General features: G+C 37.7%; 2 protein-coding genes across 3 annotated transcripts in view; one reads left to right on the forward strand and one right to left on the reverse strand.

Annotated features, from left to right (window-relative positions):
- The first annotated feature begins 1272 nt into the window (after positions 1-1272).
- On the forward strand, positions 1273-9952 carry cdca7.L (cell division cycle associated 7 L homeolog). Of its 2 annotated transcripts, none has more exons than XM_018233883.2 (11): positions 1273-1389; positions 2648-2743; positions 4360-4479; positions 4823-4933; positions 5143-5382; positions 6282-6359; positions 6800-6991; positions 7108-7248; positions 7821-7970; positions 8496-8632; positions 8706-9952. In XM_018233883.2, exons 1-11 carry the CDS (start codon positions 1363-1365, stop codon positions 8740-8742), a joined length of 1329 nt encoding a protein of 442 aa, XP_018089372.1. In that variant the 5' UTR covers positions 1273-1362; the 3' UTR covers positions 8743-9952.
- Positions 9953-12268: 2316 nt separating this feature from the next.
- LOC108701849 (dynein heavy chain 11, axonemal-like) overlaps positions 12269-17036 on the reverse strand; it is a 154559-nt gene continuing 149791 nt past the window's right edge. The window contains exons 65-66 of the mRNA XM_018236864.2: positions 16460-16600; positions 12269-12613 (exon numbers count right to left, since the gene is read on the reverse strand). Coding sequence (XP_018092353.2) covers positions 12366-12613; positions 16460-16600 — 389 coding nt within the window. The 3' untranslated portion in view covers positions 12269-12365. The remainder of the gene's footprint in view (positions 12614-16459; positions 16601-17036) is intronic.

Genomic DNA, 17036 nt, shown 5'->3' on the forward strand with positions numbered 1-17036 from the left:
CAGATGTATCTTTGAATTTTCTTTGAAAGAAGGGCATCACTATTACCATTTGAGTCAAACACACCTTACATATAGTAAAATGCTGTACAGTATTTAATGCATACCTCCTAACCGTTTTTCTAGGGATAATCCCAATTTTGACAGTTCAACTCTCAGTCCCATATTGTTACTGAAATGTCCTGAATTTCTTTTTGATCTGCCTGCACTGAACAGCTAGAAAAAGATACAATGTTTCTGAAATGTAATTAAATAAGAGGCTTTTTGCAGCTAGCCCAGAACACTTAGGGGTATATTTATCAAAGGTCGCAGTTAAAAAGACTTCGAATTTAAAAAGACCAACCGAATGGTGGTCAAAGTTTTATGGGGTCAAAGTAGCGCTACTCCCCCAATTGCCTCCATGCAGGTTCTAGGAGGTCCCCCATAGGCTAAAACAGCACTTTGGCAGCTTTTAGGTGGCAAATGGTTGAAGTTTTAAAAAGACAGTACTTCAAAAAAATTTGGCCTTTCAAATTTCGAGGTTTTTTTAAATTCGAAGCGAAGTACACAAAAAATAGCTCAATTCGAAACTTCACCTCAACCTTTGATAAATCTGCCCCTTAGTGTCTGTATTTAGATACATTTGTAATGATTTAAGATAAACAAAGAAACAATCGTAACTATTTAAGATAAGCAGGTCTATTGGGGGAAACCATGACTTTCATTTAGGGGGTGTGGCCATAAAATTGTCATGGATCTTTTTTGTTCCCCTTTCTAGTTTTCAAATACTGGGAGGAACGTTTAATGTCCTGTGTGTTTTCTGGGTATTCATACACAAAGGAGGGGTCCCAAGGCGAGTTTCATTTCTGCCCATATCAATTAAACAGCCTCTCTCTGTCTCACCCCTCCTCAGACAACCATGGAAAATTTCTAAAAGAATTCTACATTCCTTCAGCAAAATCATGCGTCCCACTCAGTTGAAAACTTGTATTGACCTCTCCCCGTCCCCCTCGTACAAAAAAACAAAGGCAGAGACAGACAGAGAGCAGTGACCCCGGAGTTGAGTGCACATTCCAATCTTATTCAAGAACAAAGTTCTTGCCTTATCTTGATGGCGCCACTTTCTGATGTATTTGGCTCCCTTAGGCCCTAACAAACAATTAGTACAGCAGCCGGCAGAGCAGCGAACCTAACAGACCTCATAGCATCAAGGCGGCGGCGGCGCTGCTGTATCAACCTTTCAGGACCTGGGAGGAAATGGGCGTGTCAGTGGCTCTCTAACTACGCCCCTCAGAATTCTGAGTTGTGGCGCGAGTTAGTTTCGCGGGAAATCAGACTCGCAGTGAGTTCAGACGCATCACATTGAGCTTGGGACGCGGACTAGTCATGGACCCTTTCAAACTGCAGGTAAAGGTACTGTAGATGCTAGAACGGCAGTGGGGAATATATTTAGCGTTAATGAGTATTACAAAGCACAATGCCAGTTATTAGGTCTAATGACATTGATCAGTAGGTCTCCTAGTTATTGTCCAAGCACGATCCTTACAAACAATCTTTGGGCGGCCAAAGTTTTCCCGGGTTACTAGAGTTGTAGTTGGACATCACGAGGATCCCGCTGCAGCGTTAACAACGTGAGAAGTTGCTGATTGCGCTTCTATATAACCCACGTTAGCCGGGATGTGCCCCCGACTAGAAAGACTTCTAGTAACGTGTATGTAAGACTAAACAATTAGGCAATCGGCGAGTTTGTTTCCTGATGAGTCTGAGGGAGAAGGACGCCAGATATTGGTTGTGGCCACATGGAAAGCCCTTTAAATGGCAGGTCACGTGATGCGCAAAGCCCGCGAAATTCCTGTGCACAGGACTTCACTAATTAGTGGCTACTGTCCCTTTAGTGTTTCAAACCTTTTACATTATTGGCAGGGCTGTTACCAGTAATTAGTCCCGCTCCCCCACAGGGTGTTTATGGTTTGCAATAGACACGAGTAACAGAGAAGCAAGTACTGGCAGTTTATTGTTACAGTGATGGGCAGAACAACTAAACTGCCTCACAAAGCGGAGTTCCTTCACTTTAACCCCCTGATATTGGTTTACAAAATGTTTGCAGAGGCTGGTTAAATATATTGTTGCTCTTGGAGATATATATATATATATATATATATATATATATATATATATATATATATATATATATATATATATATATATAGGAGACATGTAAGAAACAAGAATATATCAGAGCATTATACTCTTAAGTATAGAAGGCATGTGCTGAGAAAAATTTGATTCAACTAATTAATTTAAAAATTCCCCAAAAACAATGCTAGTCCCACCCCTCTGTTCTACTTCCTGTAGGATAGGAATCAGTCAGTAGCTAGGCTGAAGCCTGTCTTTGCTTGTGTGACTGCAGGGCTGTGATTGGCTATCCCCCTCCTACTGTGTTTCTGGCAGGGACCTTTACGATACACCTACCGCTCATTGACTTTAGCAGATTAATTGGGAGCTCCAACATAGGGAACATTTTCAAAGATTTTTAGCCCAAAGTTAAACCTGCACCATATATTTAATATTGCCTACACTATTAGGATGGGTTTTTAGCTATGCTACATGTCTTCTTTAAGCACACTACTTTTTTCTTTTATTTAAACATATAATATATATATATTTTTAGACCCGGATGGCAACTAGACGTGTTTCTGTCCGTTGTGTTCGGATGGACAGTTCTGTCAATGATCTGTATGCTTCTAAAGGAACAATAGTGTTGCAGGTAAGTAAAAGTGCAACTATTCGACTGCATATGTGTGGTAGTGCTGCCAACAAGCAGTAATTCAGATTTAGTATGGGCTCCTGAATTGACACGTGTGATTTATGTTTAAAGTACAGGAATGGGATCCATTATCCGGATACCTGTTATCCACAAAGCTCCGAATTACAGAAAGTCTCCCATAAACTCCATTATAATACAATAATCCAAAATTTTCAAAATGATTTCCTTTTTCTCTGTAATGATCCCAACTTAGATATAATTAATCCTTACTGGAAGCAAAATCAGCCTATTGGGTTAAATGATTTTCTAGTAGACTTGGAGATACTGACACCAGAAATTGAACCTTTTTTTTACATCTACCATAAAATTGACTTTGCATGCTTCTTATAATTTTGCCATAAAGAATTTGGCCAATGCTTTTACATTTCCTATCTGACACCCTGTGATCGCCTATGAGGGGGCTGCCATATTTGTGCAGCAGGAGTCCGTTAGCATTAGAAACTAAAACTGACAGGCTGAGATGGGACAGTCAGGTTTTAGGAACTAATTACTTGCAAAAACAAACCTCAGCAAAAAAATCAACATGGCCTATAGGTAACTTTTAATGTACATTCATATTTTAAAAAGTAGTTTTTTTTAGTGTCCGTATTACTTTAAGCTATGAAGATCCAAAATACAGAAAGATCCCTTATCCGGAAAAGCCCAGGTCTGGAGCATTCTGGATAACAGGTCCTGTATCTGTCTACCTGCTTACCCTTGATTGAGCTGGAAAAGTTCAGCCCTAAATGCACTCCCCAATCAGGATCTTGTGGGTTTTGCTTACATATGCATTGGGTTTAATGGAAAAACTCTTTTGGCCAAGCATTGCTCCAAGTTTTTGATATGGGGGCTTGATCTTCATAAGCATCCAGTCTAAACCACCACACAAGAGGGCACCTTTGAGCAGGAGGAAGTTGTTTTTGTCTTGCTTAAATTAAATATGAACCTAACAATACCTGAATTTACTTATTCTCCTTTACTGAAAATAGACTGGACTTACAGTTTAAAAAAAACAGATGTAAAACTAACCAGGTTTTTAAAAGAGAAGGAAAGGCTTGCAGCACTTGGGGGTGCCAAATTTTAGGCACCCCCAAGTGATTGTATTGACTTACCTGAAACCCTGGGCCGGTGCTCCTATCAGCAGAAAATTGCACCAGCCCAGGGTTATACCAATGAGCACCACGGGCTGATCCTCTTCCGGTTTCCTCTTTCTTCAAATTTCTCGGGCCAAACGCATACTCAGTTGAACAAAATAACCGACTTTTTAGTTGTTTGGCTTTTCGGTCTACTGCGCATGCCCAGCCACGCAAAGAAGGAGGAAAACGGAAGATCGATCCATGGTGCTCACTGGTATAACCAGTGCAGTTCTCTGCTGATAGGAGCACTCGCCTGGGGTTTCAGGCAAGTCCACACAATTACTTGGAGTGTCTAACATTTGGCACCCCCAAGTGCTGCAAGCCTTTCCTTCTCCTTTAACAACTGAAGTGTTGATTTTGATCATGTTCAAACTGTAGCCGCTAATTCCCCTTCCCCATATCCTTCCTTTCTGCCCTGACTAAAATTCTTTATTATTTCAGAAAGAGGATGGCAAGAAGGGTTTCCAAAACTTGAGGAATATTAAAGTAATTCCTATGGAGACCACCTCATCCTCCGATGACAGTTGTGACAGTTTTGGCTCTGACAATTTTGCCAACACAGTAAGTGCAAGAGATTCTTAGCGGCTGTTAGAAGTGCATGTAATTTGGTATATCAAATTCCCCACAACTTTGAATGTAGGTGTGCTTTTTATCATTCCATTTTCCTGTACACTTAAGTTTCTCAGTAGCAACTGTTGAAAGTCAATTTACTTATTCTATCATTTAAAATGTCACCTAAAATGAGATGCTTGATTGCTACAGCCGCTCGAAAATGACTTGTAAATATCAGCCATTTTATGGTAAAAAAAAAAAGCGCTTTGTAGTGTTCTTATGCGTGTTTTTTATTCTGCGTACTTTGTTGTAAATTTTCTTTTTAATTGTGGGTTTTGTTGTGTTTTTTTAGACAAAGAGGTTCAAAAAAGGAGTGAGTGTGGAACTGGCTAAAATATTTTCTGAGAATTCGGATACTGAATCATTCTGTGGGTTTCCGGAGAGTGGCATTGAGGAAGGCATGGTAAGTAGAATGTTTCTGAACTTAGGCTTTTGCTGAACTGTTATGGTAAGCAATGGCCAACAGAGAGAAAATACAACCAAAAAGGTTGGATCAATATATGCAATGGTTCAGTTAGGATCTTGAATGAAATTGAATGCCAAATGCTTCCTGACAAATAATGGTGATCTTCTAAATATTCACTTAAAATTGTTTAATATAAATTTTTGTAGAAAATTGAATCAGACTCTGAAGAAAGTGGAGCAGGAAAAGGCAAAAAGCGTGGTCGTCCCAAAAAGAACTTGCCACTGCGTGTTTCTCTGAAGTTTCCCCCAAAACCAAGTTTCAAGGCAAATCTGCTTAAAAAACAAGTAAAGGAGAAAAAAACTGTCCATTCAAATGACTCTGATGATGAGAGCGGCCCTAATTTCCTGGAGAAACGAGCCTTAAACATTAAAGAGAACAAAGAAATGGTATGTTAATTTGCTTGTGCTACTGCAGACAAGAAATTTTATTTTGAATCGAAGAATGCTCTGGTGTATGAATGTTGCCTGCACTATTAAAGGTTGATCTTATGTGAAATATTCTAAAGATTTTTAGTTATAAAGTACAACTTCTGCAACATTTGCCACAGTTAACAGGTGGGCTCAGTCTGAAGTCCACTTTGTTGAAAGTCTAAAGTGTAAACTTGTGTTATTTAAGCAGTGAAACAGGGTACACTTGATTCCTGAGGTTTAGCTGGCCTTAAAGGGGTTGTTCACCTTTGAGTTAGCCTTTAGTTTGATAGAGAAAGTGATATTGTGAGGCAATTTGCATTTGGTTTTCATTTTTGTGTTTTTTTTTTTTTTGTTTAGCTTTTTATTCAGCAGCTCTCCGTTTTGCAATTTCAGCAATCTGATTGCTAGGGTACAAACTGTACTAGCAACAATTCATTGATTTTATTAAGACTGATATGAATAGGAGAGGGACTGAATAGAAAGGTGTAATAAAAAGTAATTTGTAGCCTTAAAGTGCATTTGAAAGCAGGAAAGAGTTGGAAGTAGGCAAATATCTAAAAACCTATACACCATAAATGCCAATTGAAAAGCGATTTTAGAATTGCACATTTTATAGCATACTTAAAGTTAACATAAAAAGTTTACCACCCCTTTAAATAAGTTTAAAACTTTTAGGGAGCTCAGCTTTTAGAAGAAGGCATGTGGTATTAAGGTCTCTGTATATTTCATGATAAAGGTGTTCTGGCGTATGGAAAATGTATTTAGTGCCTTACTACTGAGTGGTAGTGAAAAGAGGGTTCCTACTTGAAAGAGTACAGCTCATATTTTCTAATGTATTAGAAATATATTCTTATTATTGAACTTTGTAATTTTAGCTTGCAAAGCTAATGGCTGAACTAAACAACATACCTGGACTTTTCCCAAGCAAAAATCAATTTCTTCCTTCTACACCAGTAAGTAATTTTCTATTAGTAATACATATTGCTACTTTCTGTTCCTCTTTTCTTTTGTCTGTATAAACTAAAAAGCTTGTGTTTTTAAATATTGGTGACAATTGCTATCAAATGTGTTTATCCACTGTTTTGTGCAATTTAGATCAGCTTGGCCAGGGAATTGGCTGTGTATTCCCATAAGATTTGCATGCATTCATGAATCTGGTGAACATGTCGGTGCTACATAAACTACTTTTTGCTCTGAATAATCTCAAGATATGAACATCTATTTTCAAATATGTGCATATGCATTAAAACCATATATTACTATTACTGGAAGACTGTTTAGATCTCATTACAAATCTGGAATCGAATTTCTGGTTTCAGATTACTTACATGAAACCAAATTCCAGTAAACACAATACTGGCTTCCACAAATGATTAAACTTTTTTTTCTCCAGAAAATGAAGCGTGCTCCCAGGAGTCCAAAGGCTGCAACCTGCCCTAGAAGGAATCCAGAAAGAAGCACCCGGCCTCATACCAGGTCTAGATCGCTAATCGATGGCGCTCCCATCCAGTCTCTGAATGATGAAGAGGAGGAAGATGCCTATTATTTAGTACGGAAACGAAAGATGGACAACACAGACCTTGAGGTACAGTTCTTTCTATACCTGTACTTAGATTAACACTTGCTAAATTACATTTTTAAAGTGTTGGTGGATGCTGGAACCTTTGTGTTGATGGTAAATATTGGTCCCATGCAATGCAGGATGAAGACTATAAGCCTAGGAAAAGGTTCTCAAGTGTGCATACACTGCCCCATATCATACGACCAGTTGAAGAGATCACACAGGCCGAGTTGAATGCCATATCTGTCAATGCAAGAGATAAAGTGTACAACAGGGCAACTGTAAGTGCATAGTTTCAGTATGTTGCAAATCTTTTTTTTTTATTTTTTTTTTTTTATTGGACTGGCTTAAATAGCTAGCAGATGTTGAGAATCAGCAAATATGTTTTCTAGACATTTGAGAGATTACTTCTAGGGATGCACAGAATACACTATTTTGGATTTGGCCGAATCCTTTACGAAAATGCGGCCGAATATTGAATCGAATCCTAATTTGCATATACAAATTAGGATTTGGTTCGATCTGGCAGAAGGATTCGGCCGAATCCTGCTGAAAAGGACAATCCTGAACCGAAGCCTGGATTTGGTGCATCCCTAATTACTTCTTTAGGTTCCCACTGATTCATACACTGAATTCAAACGTTTTTCCACTTTAAATCTTTCTCAGACAAAAGCAATAGCCCGCTGCCCATATCTATCTTGTTTCATGTATTCTTGTATAGAAGTTACCTATAATTCGATAGTTATACAATTTCAGATGTTGGATTTTTTTTCTCTTTGAAAAACTTGTCAGGGAAAAAAAGTGAGTCAGCAGTAATTTATCTTGACTGAATGAATTGTGTTCATTTTCTCAGGGATCAACATGCCATCAATGCCGTCAAAAGACAACAGACACAAAAACAAACTGCCGCAATCCTGAGTGTATGGGTGTAAGAGGCCAGTTCTGTGGTCCATGCTTAAGGAACCGTTATGGGGAGGAAGTGAAAGCTGCACTACTAGATCCGGTATGTCCATGTGTAATATTTGTGGTTGAAAGGGTAAATACTTTCACTCTCGAATTCTCATTCGAATGTGAAAATAAACCTTTTGAAAGTCTCCATCAGTTATCCAGATAAGGGTTCAGGCTCTGTTCAGTTGAATAGGAAGGTGGTTTTATGTACTCTTGTCCTGTGGCACTCAAACCAGTACAATAATAAAGGCATCCATGTTAGGAAATACCTGAACACCAGGAAGCTGTAACTTCACCAGGGTCACAAAGAGTTGCCACAAGGTCTCTGGTTTCATGAGATCCAACATGATCACTTAACCTCTAGGCCAATTCCTACTCCCGCATTAGTCTGAAACTAAATAGCAAAAATGGCTAATATTTGGCCAAAAACCAGAGCAAATTGTAGCAAATTTGGACATCTTATACAAATGTAGGCTACATCTTATCTGGGATATTTGTGCAATAACAATAGACACAACACCATTAAATTGTATAAAATTGTGTACCAGAGCAGGAATTTCAATTTTATATTTATTTTTAGGACTGGCATTGCCCTCCATGCCGAGGAATCTGTAATTGTAGCTTCTGCAGACAGCGAGATGGTCGATGTGCCACTGGTGTCCTGGTTTATTTGGCAAAGTACCACGGTTATGATAATGTCCATGCATACCTCAAAAGGTATTTATGTTTCCTGTACTACGTTACCATTATTTCTATGCAAAAAAATTAATTTTACTTTGCTTTTTTATAGCTTGAAACGGGAACTTGAAACGGAAATGGAGGACTGACAATTGCGACAAGATTTGAATCGCATTATGGATCTTGTGTAGTCTGTCAACTGTTACTGTAAATCTCTTGTACACACCCTTGCTTGTTGGGAATAGATGTAATGAGACGGCTAGTCTCAAATATGCCTTTTTCATAAAGGGAATACTGCTCTGCATGGCTTTACAAAAGCCGTCTTAAAGAACAACGCATTGGTGGATAATGTGCAAAAAATGTGACTCAGAAAATCCGTATTGTAGGATTTCTTGTTTTGTTTTTGACATTTTATAGCCATTTGGCTACTAGTAGTAGTGTTTTTACCCAGCATTGTCCATATTATAGTGAATCTTCCATATACAGCATTGCTGTAAGGCTTGAGCCATAATATGGCTTTTTAAATTTGCAAAATCTTGTTAACCTTTTGTTAAGGCTAGTGCAGACCATCCTATGGAAGTAATACTGGCCTGATATGTCAAAACGAAATTGCATATGATGCATGGTCAAAAAGGGGGTTAAGATGACTCTTACTTTAGTCTATTTTGCTACCACTTCTAGAGGTAATTTAGAAGCAGCATTTTTATAAAAGATGTATGACACCAGTTGACATTTTCTGTGGACCTCACATTTGACCCAATCTTTATGTAAGCAGTTTTAAACATTTTAAATGTCATTTCCTTGTGTAAAGTGTACCCTCCCATAATTTCCATTCCTCTTGATCCTGAATTATAATTACTAGAAATTAATGACTTCTTCCATTTGATATGGGCCGTAGCTGTAGTGAAGAGTGCACCTTATCTAAAATGGCAGAGAGGAAAACTGACCTTTTTTCATTTTTGTTCCTACTGCTATAACTGTATAAATGTTGCTAGTGTTGTTTTCATATTATGTAACCTGATACACACCCGGGACTGTCGAACAGAAATAAGAGTTCAGGTTGGGCACTTAATACAACTTTATTTTAACTTTCTAATTTTACATCGACTTGTACTAGTAAAATTTTAATCTTGGCATGTTTGATACTGCAGGACATAATGCTGTTGCTTAAGTTTTAGTTGCTATCTAAAACGCTGATTGTATGTGCCCAAATAGGTGTATTGTACCGGTTATACTTAGGGGAAAGTAAAAATCGAACTGTTCTAAAGGGCCTTTAAGTTGTTAATTTTTTGTCATATGCATACAGCTTTGACAGCTGTTAATGTAAAAGAGTATATTTTAATAAAACTGTTCTCAAAAGGTTGGTTTGTTTTATTTGAAACATATTTCATAGTGTTAAAGTCTGCTAATAAACAAAATTCTGTATACATTGTGCTCCCTTTAATTTAACTCAATAATTAAAACTGGTCATTGGGTTTCCAGCAGGGTGCAGTTTGTAAAAACAAGGACAGATATATTTCATATCCTAAAACATGCGGCTTTTAAAAAAAAAAAAAATTATACTATACTGGAAATACTTTCTCAACTCATTCTGAAAGCGTTTTCTTCATTTAGAGAAAATGTAGGTAAATGTTAGGATTACATTTTGAAGTAATATATTGATTCAAATCGGTAAAGCAAAAGATGCAACTTAGGGGCAGATTCACTAAGGGTCGAATTTCGAAGTTAAAAATACTTCGAAATTCGACCCTCGAATTGAAATCCTTCGACTTCGAATATTGAAGTCGAAGGATTTAGCGCTAATCCTTCGATCGAAGGATTTTTCGTTCGATCGAAGGATTAAATCGTTCGAATCGAACGATTTTAATTCAACGATCGAAGGAAAATCCTTCGATCAAAAAAAGATTAGCAAACCTATGGGGACCTTCCCCATAGGCTAACATTGACTTCGGTAGGTTTTACCTGCCGAAGTAGGGGGTCGAAGTTTTTTTTAAAGGGCAAGTACTTCGACTATCGAATAGTCGAACGATTTTTCGTTCGATTCGTTCGAATTCGAACGAATTTAACCAATTCGATGGTCGAAGTACCAAAAAAATACTTCGAAATTCGAAGTATTTTTCATTTGAATCCTTCACTCGAGCTTAGTGAATCAGCCCCTAAATGTCGTTTTAAGAGACTAAATATGTTAATGGGATTATTTATCAAAAAATGTAATCTGAGGTTTTGTCTACTTTGAATAAATGCACAATTTAAAAAAACTCAAATGTTTTCTTATTTATCAACATTACAATACTAGAAGTAAGAGAACTTGATTGAATACAATTGAGGAAAAAGAACTACTTCCAATTTGTGAGAATCGGCTTTTTTTGTCTAGCATTAACTTCTACATGAACTCTCAAACTTTTAGATGCTGAAGTTTTACATGAGTTTTTGAGCTTACTAAATACCAAACATTTGAGTTTTTGAACAGGAATTGAATTTGTGTATGCAAAAAAATCTAATTGTGGCAAAAATTCAAATTAGACAGTTGATAAATCACCCCCAAAATCTTACTGCCATCCAGACTAAGATTTAAAAAAAGGCTCTGGAATTTCAAGAACACAAAGTCCCAATGTAAAACAATAGTCTGGCATTTGCTTAAGGTTCCAAATTGCCAATCCAGGCCTGCTTACAGATATAACTCCAGATATTGCATTGAAACTACCTCTGTAATGATCAGTATCTTGCTAAACCAACTGGACATTAATGTTTCAACACTATTACAAGTGGTTTCTTCAGTTGCTGAACAAAAGCCTTCACAGACCAACTCTATGATGTAAAGGTGCATTTGCCTGCTGCAGACTATGTATTATTACTGAAATGGATTTAGTTTGCAGCTGACATTAGGAATATTCAATTAAACTTCTGCATCAAATGATGGGTTGAGGTGCCTAGTCAGCAGTACTAAAACAAGCAGCACTCCAAGTCTTAGTCTGAGCCTGCAAGATACTACAGAGTTAAAAACAACAGTCTTGTGCGTCTGCACTCGTTTACTCTTAAAGGGATACTGTCATCGGAAAACATGTTTTTTTCAAAACACATCAGTTAATAGTGCTGCTCCAGCAGAATTATGCACTGAAATCCATTTCTGAAAAGAGCAAACAGATTTTTTTATATTCAATTTTGAAATCTGACATGGGGCTAGACATTTTGTCAATTTCCCAGCTGCCCCATGTCATGTGACTTGTGCCTGCACTTTAGGAGAGAAATGCTTTCTGGCAGGCTGCTGTTTTTCCTTCTCAATGTAACTGAATGTGTCTCAGTGGGACATGGGTTTTTACTATTGAGTGTTGTTCTTAGATCTACCAGGCAGCTGTTATCTTGTGTTAGGGAGCTGCTATCTGGTTACCTTCCCATTGTTCTTTTGTTTGGCTGCTGGGGGGGGAAGGGAGGGGGGTGATATCACTCCAACTTGCAGTAAAGAGTGATTGAAGTTTATCAGAGCACAAGTCACATGACTGGGGGCAGCTGGGAATTTGACAATATGTCTAGCCCCATGTCAGATTTCAAAAATGAATATAAAAAAATCTTGTTTGCTCTTTTGAGAAATGGATTTCAGTGCAGAATTCTGCTGGAGCAGCACTATTAACTGATTTATTTTGAAAAAAATGTTTTTTCCCATGACAGTATCCCTTTAAGAGTAAGTTCATGGAGGCACTTACAAATGCTCCAGCAGACATTCAATGCATTTTTATTTCCAATACAAAAATTTGGGGTTTGAGCAGTATCATTTTCACACACTTAAAAGCAAAGCAACACCTGCAAGGATCCATTTAGATGGTTTCTCCTTGGTCTTTAAGTGAAAAGACCACACATATGTAGACCCTCTTAATTTAGTCTTGTATACAGGACATTCATATATGTTTCGTGTTTCTTGTCTGTCATTGGGAATAGCTCTTACAAATATGACAGGCATAATTGGAGTGGGAGCTTTAAGCCGTGCTTCTGCGATATGACCATTTTGTACATCCCATCTTGCACCTGAAAAAAAAAAACTCCATAGTTACATAGAGCCAAGCATTCTATAATTCGTGATCATACACAAAACATATTCTATAGTTTACTATAGTTTACTATTAAGGTAGTACTTTAATTAGAGTAATCTGCACTCTTCCCACCACGTCTACTAATTTTGCTTGAAAAGGGTGGTTCTGCTGATGTAAAAAGTGGCCAGGATATGAAATTTATGGTAAATATGATGGTGTGTTTGCCTTTTCTTGGTGACCTCATGTCAGTATTGCTATGGAATACACCTAAGGCACTAGGGAGAGAAAACATTTTAATCAAGAAAGAGTGTGTGAAAGCAAAATTTGGCTTTCCTTTTCAGGAACCAGCTGGAATGATACAGTTTTTCTTAAAGGCTGTGTCACTATTATATTAGATATTTTAACATTCTGACAGGATCCAGCTTGGGAAGAAAAGAATCCTGAGGTCTTAAACTCATTTTATCTGACCAAAAAGATATATTATGCTCTCTCATCAACAAAGCTTGTAGAAAGCTCAATGTTGCTGCTACTACAATGACTATTGGAAACAACATTTTCTAAGATACCGTCCACAGTAATGACTCTTCAAGGCATAAATTGGCATAAAGTACAAAGGGCCTTAAGGACCCATGGAAGATCCCATGAAGGAGAAAAAATCGATCTTGGAGGGCAAAGCTTAATGATGGCAGAGAAGAATAATTTTACAATCAGATCTTGTGCCCACTTTACCTCTGTCGTAGCAGACTGTGCTGCTCCATGAACTTTGAGAGTTTTGTATTGCAACCTTATCTTTAAACCCTCTTGAAGAAGCCACTTTCTCCAACTGCCAGAGCATGATTTCCAGATCTTAAAAAAATGATGCTGTGCATCCCGAACGTGAAAGCCCGTCCAGCTGGTCATAGATTGAAAGGCTGCCATCAGGCCCAAAAGTGACTGACACTGAATTAACACTATCATACACTATTACTATCATACGCTCTACCTTCTGTTGGTCCTTAAAGCAAATCCCTTCCTCAATTGGAACATACGCAAATGCATAGCAAGATATTCCGGAAGGACCAGGACTTGTCACTGGGGTCACCATCTTGGAAAGTGTCTGTGACACTCACATGCTCAGTGAGCTCTGAGCAGCTGTTGAGAAGCTAAGCTTAGGGGTCGTCGCAAATGATCAAGCAGAAAATGAGGTTGGCCTGTAATATAAGCTGATGCTACAGGGCTGAATATTAAGTTCTGATGCTAATTTCACTGGTTTCTGTGCTGCCATGTAGTAATCATCTGTATTAATTACTAATCAGCCTTATATTGTGACATTTATATTCTATGTGTACTGTATATTGTGAGTTGGTCCCTAAGCTCAGTAAGTGACAGCAGAACAGAGCATGTGCGCAGTGAATGTGCGCAGAAAAGAAGAGGGGGAGCTACTGGGGCATCTTTGGAGACACAAATCTTTATTGCTAAAGGGCTGTGGTTGCCTTTTGCTGGTACAGAAGCCCAAAACATAATGTACAACATTTCTAGCCTACTTCTTTAGTTAAGCTTTAGTTCTCCTTTAACATGTCCCCTTCCTATATAATCTGATGAACATCTAAAGATGTTTAAGCTACAGTAATTGTACTTCATAAAAAATAATGCATAATGGCATACAGGAAATTATGTCTTCAAAAATGATATTATTCCAGCTTTATTATGGATGCCTGGGGAAGTTGATAAAATTGAGTTTGATGCATCCACTTGCATTTTGGTGCAAATCAGACACAGTTTCACAGAGAATGTTCTGCCTGGTTGACGTCAAAATGATACGTGTAGCTGATTCTCTAGATGCAAGTCTGCTAAATCTGGGAACCCTGGAGCTTCCACCAAAGCCTATATGACAGCTTCCATTAGACGGACAGTGGCCTTGGTGTCATTTTTCAAGGATTTGTCTTGGGCACAGACTATAAACCAAGAGCTCAGTGAAGGTTGTCTCATCAACGTAATCAGGATGGCTGTGTTGATTTAAAAAAAGCTTCAGAATTTTGCATGGAGGAAGCTGTGGATCTATGAAGACTGACAAATTGTTCTACAGCCTAGCTTGTGCAGGATTCTATTGCAACATACCAGTATGCTGATACTGCTTCTAAAAATAAAAGTTGTAAAAGGCACTTAAATCATTTGCAGTACATAAATAATGTTACAATAAAGAATCAATTGTTTAAAACACACAATCAATAAAAAAATGTCAGTCTCTTAAGTTATTTCTTGCCGATCACCTCACAGTCTCTCCACTGTAGATAAAAAAATCCAACCAAATGTGTATACTTTTTTTGGTTTAGGTTATTCTATAAGTGCTCCCATTTCCCTTATACACAACTGGTTAAAGGGAACAGGTGCTGGGGGGGGTGCTTCCTGATGAAGCTGTGAATAACAGCGAAACGCGTTAGGAGAAGGAGATCACTTACCAGTTCAGCACGCACACCACAAGGAGGTCTGGATCCGGCTGGCAAGGACCATCCCTGGGGATTTCGAAAAATTACAACAAACTGGACTGAATGCGATTTTATTGAGAGCAAAATGTGAGTGTATTTATTGTTTTTAAGATTTTTTAAATAAAACGTTATTATACTATTTCCGGTTTTTCTATCCTTCCCCTGGAGTCTATGGAGGATACAAAGTCAAGCTAAGACCACTCGGGAGGAGTTAATGAATACGCTTGACCACGAGAGTGGTTTGTAAGTAGGCAATTTTACCAAACGGTGGAGGTGTTGAAAACTGTATTCACCCATCGCTGCACCGAAGGACTCTGCTTTTAAATTGGCTTTTAAAGTTGTTTTTAATTTGCACCCCCCCAGCACCTGTTCCCTTTAACCAGTTGTGTATAAGGGAAATGGGAGCACTTATAGAATAACCTAAACCAAAAAAAGGGGGAACACACATAGAGTAAGCTAATTAAAAGCACATGGTGATATATACCATTTACATCGAACGTATTACGCTATGCGAGTTCCTTATTTCTGTTGCCACAGGCGCTGATCCCTTGTGCATATTTTTCTGGAAGTATACACATTTGGTTACATAAATAATGTTTCTATTTGATTTTATTTGCCTGGTTGTAAGATTGACTTATTGATCCGATCCCTTTGCTGAAGGCTCAAGGAGGTGCACCTGGGCCTCTTCCATTATATGGTGAGTTATTTCATCTTAGTGTCATTGTTTAATAAGAGACAATCTGGCTAAACATTGTTCTCTAATGGTTAGCATTTCTTCTTGACTAAGGTTTATGGTTTTACAAGTTCAGTTTGGAACACTTACGAATAGTTTCTAAAAACAGTCTGATAAAAGTATCTGGCAAACCGACATGTTGGGGAGTTATTTACTAAAATCGGAATTTTTCTCATGTTTTAATAAAAAACAAACTCAAACAAACTCCCATCCACAAATTTTTCTTATTTACTAATATTTTAACTCGAAAAAATCAGATCAAGAAAAAAAACAAAAATTCATGCAGCAATCCGAATGCTCAACAAACCAGAATTTAGCGAGTTTGCTGGCCGAAATGCTAGAATTCTTCGGATTATTCTACGAAACCCAGCGCAAACCACAATATCTTCAAAATGGGATAGGGACATCTGCCATTGACTTATACATGAACTCGGCAAGTTTGAGGTGGAATATTTTTGGATTTGGACTTTAATTTGGACTTTAATAAATCTATATAATGAGTCTTTCTTCCACAAAAAAATTGCTTTTTAGTGAAAATGTTTTTTGAGATAACACAACTCGACCTTTAATAAATAACCCCCGTAATGAAGAAGAATCAAGTTCAATGAATAATGCATTATCTGCAGAGGAACTGGCTTCCTACCTTCCAGGTAAAGACCATAGATGTAGGCTCCTTCCCGAGCAGGCTGAGAAAACTCCTCCTTATATTTTTTCATAACGTCAACAGTAAGATGCATCTTATCTAGAGGCCATTCATTTTTTCGAGCTAAACTTTGCATGACAGCTGTAAAAATAATTTGTTTCTTGTCAGTTCTTTTTCTTATACACATGCAACATCTGTACGCACTGGGATAAACAGAAGATTTACTTACTTGAAGGCAACTTTTATACTCACTTAAATACATGAAAACATTTCAAGCTTAGTTATAAACATTGTTTCAGGCCTGCTACACACAGATTTTACAAAATATACTGTGCATGGCAAAATTGCAACAGTGTTCAGCAGACATTTAAAAGATATATACCAAGAGTATGAATGCTTTACGTCTTCCAATTAAAGCAAAACTATACCCACAGAATAAATACTTAACCAACAGATAGTTTATATCATATATTAAGTGGTCTATTACAGAATCTTACCAAACTGAAATATAGATAGCAGTGAATATAGTGTGGGAGTAAAAGACAGAACTTTGTCCATTAATTGGCTCATTTGGCCT

This window comes from Xenopus laevis, chromosome 9_10L, assembly GCF_017654675.1.
Source record: "Xenopus laevis strain J_2021 chromosome 9_10L, Xenopus_laevis_v10.1, whole genome shotgun sequence".
NCBI lineage: Eukaryota > Metazoa > Chordata > Amphibia > Anura > Pipidae > Xenopus > Xenopus laevis.

Excerpts from the sequence above, each read along its gene's own strand:
- cdca7.L (XM_018233883.2), top strand. The coding sequence starts at position 1,363 with ATGGACCCTTTCAAACTGCAGGTAAAG. Across the intron at positions 5,383-6,281 it reads TTAAAGAGAACAAAGAAATG|CTTGCAAAGCTAATGGCTGA; the intron begins GTATGTTAATTT and ends TTGTAATTTTAG. Across the intron at positions 6,360-6,799 it reads AATTTCTTCCTTCTACACCA|AAAATGAAGCGTGCTCCCAG; the intron begins GTAAGTAATTTT and ends TTTTTTCTCCAG.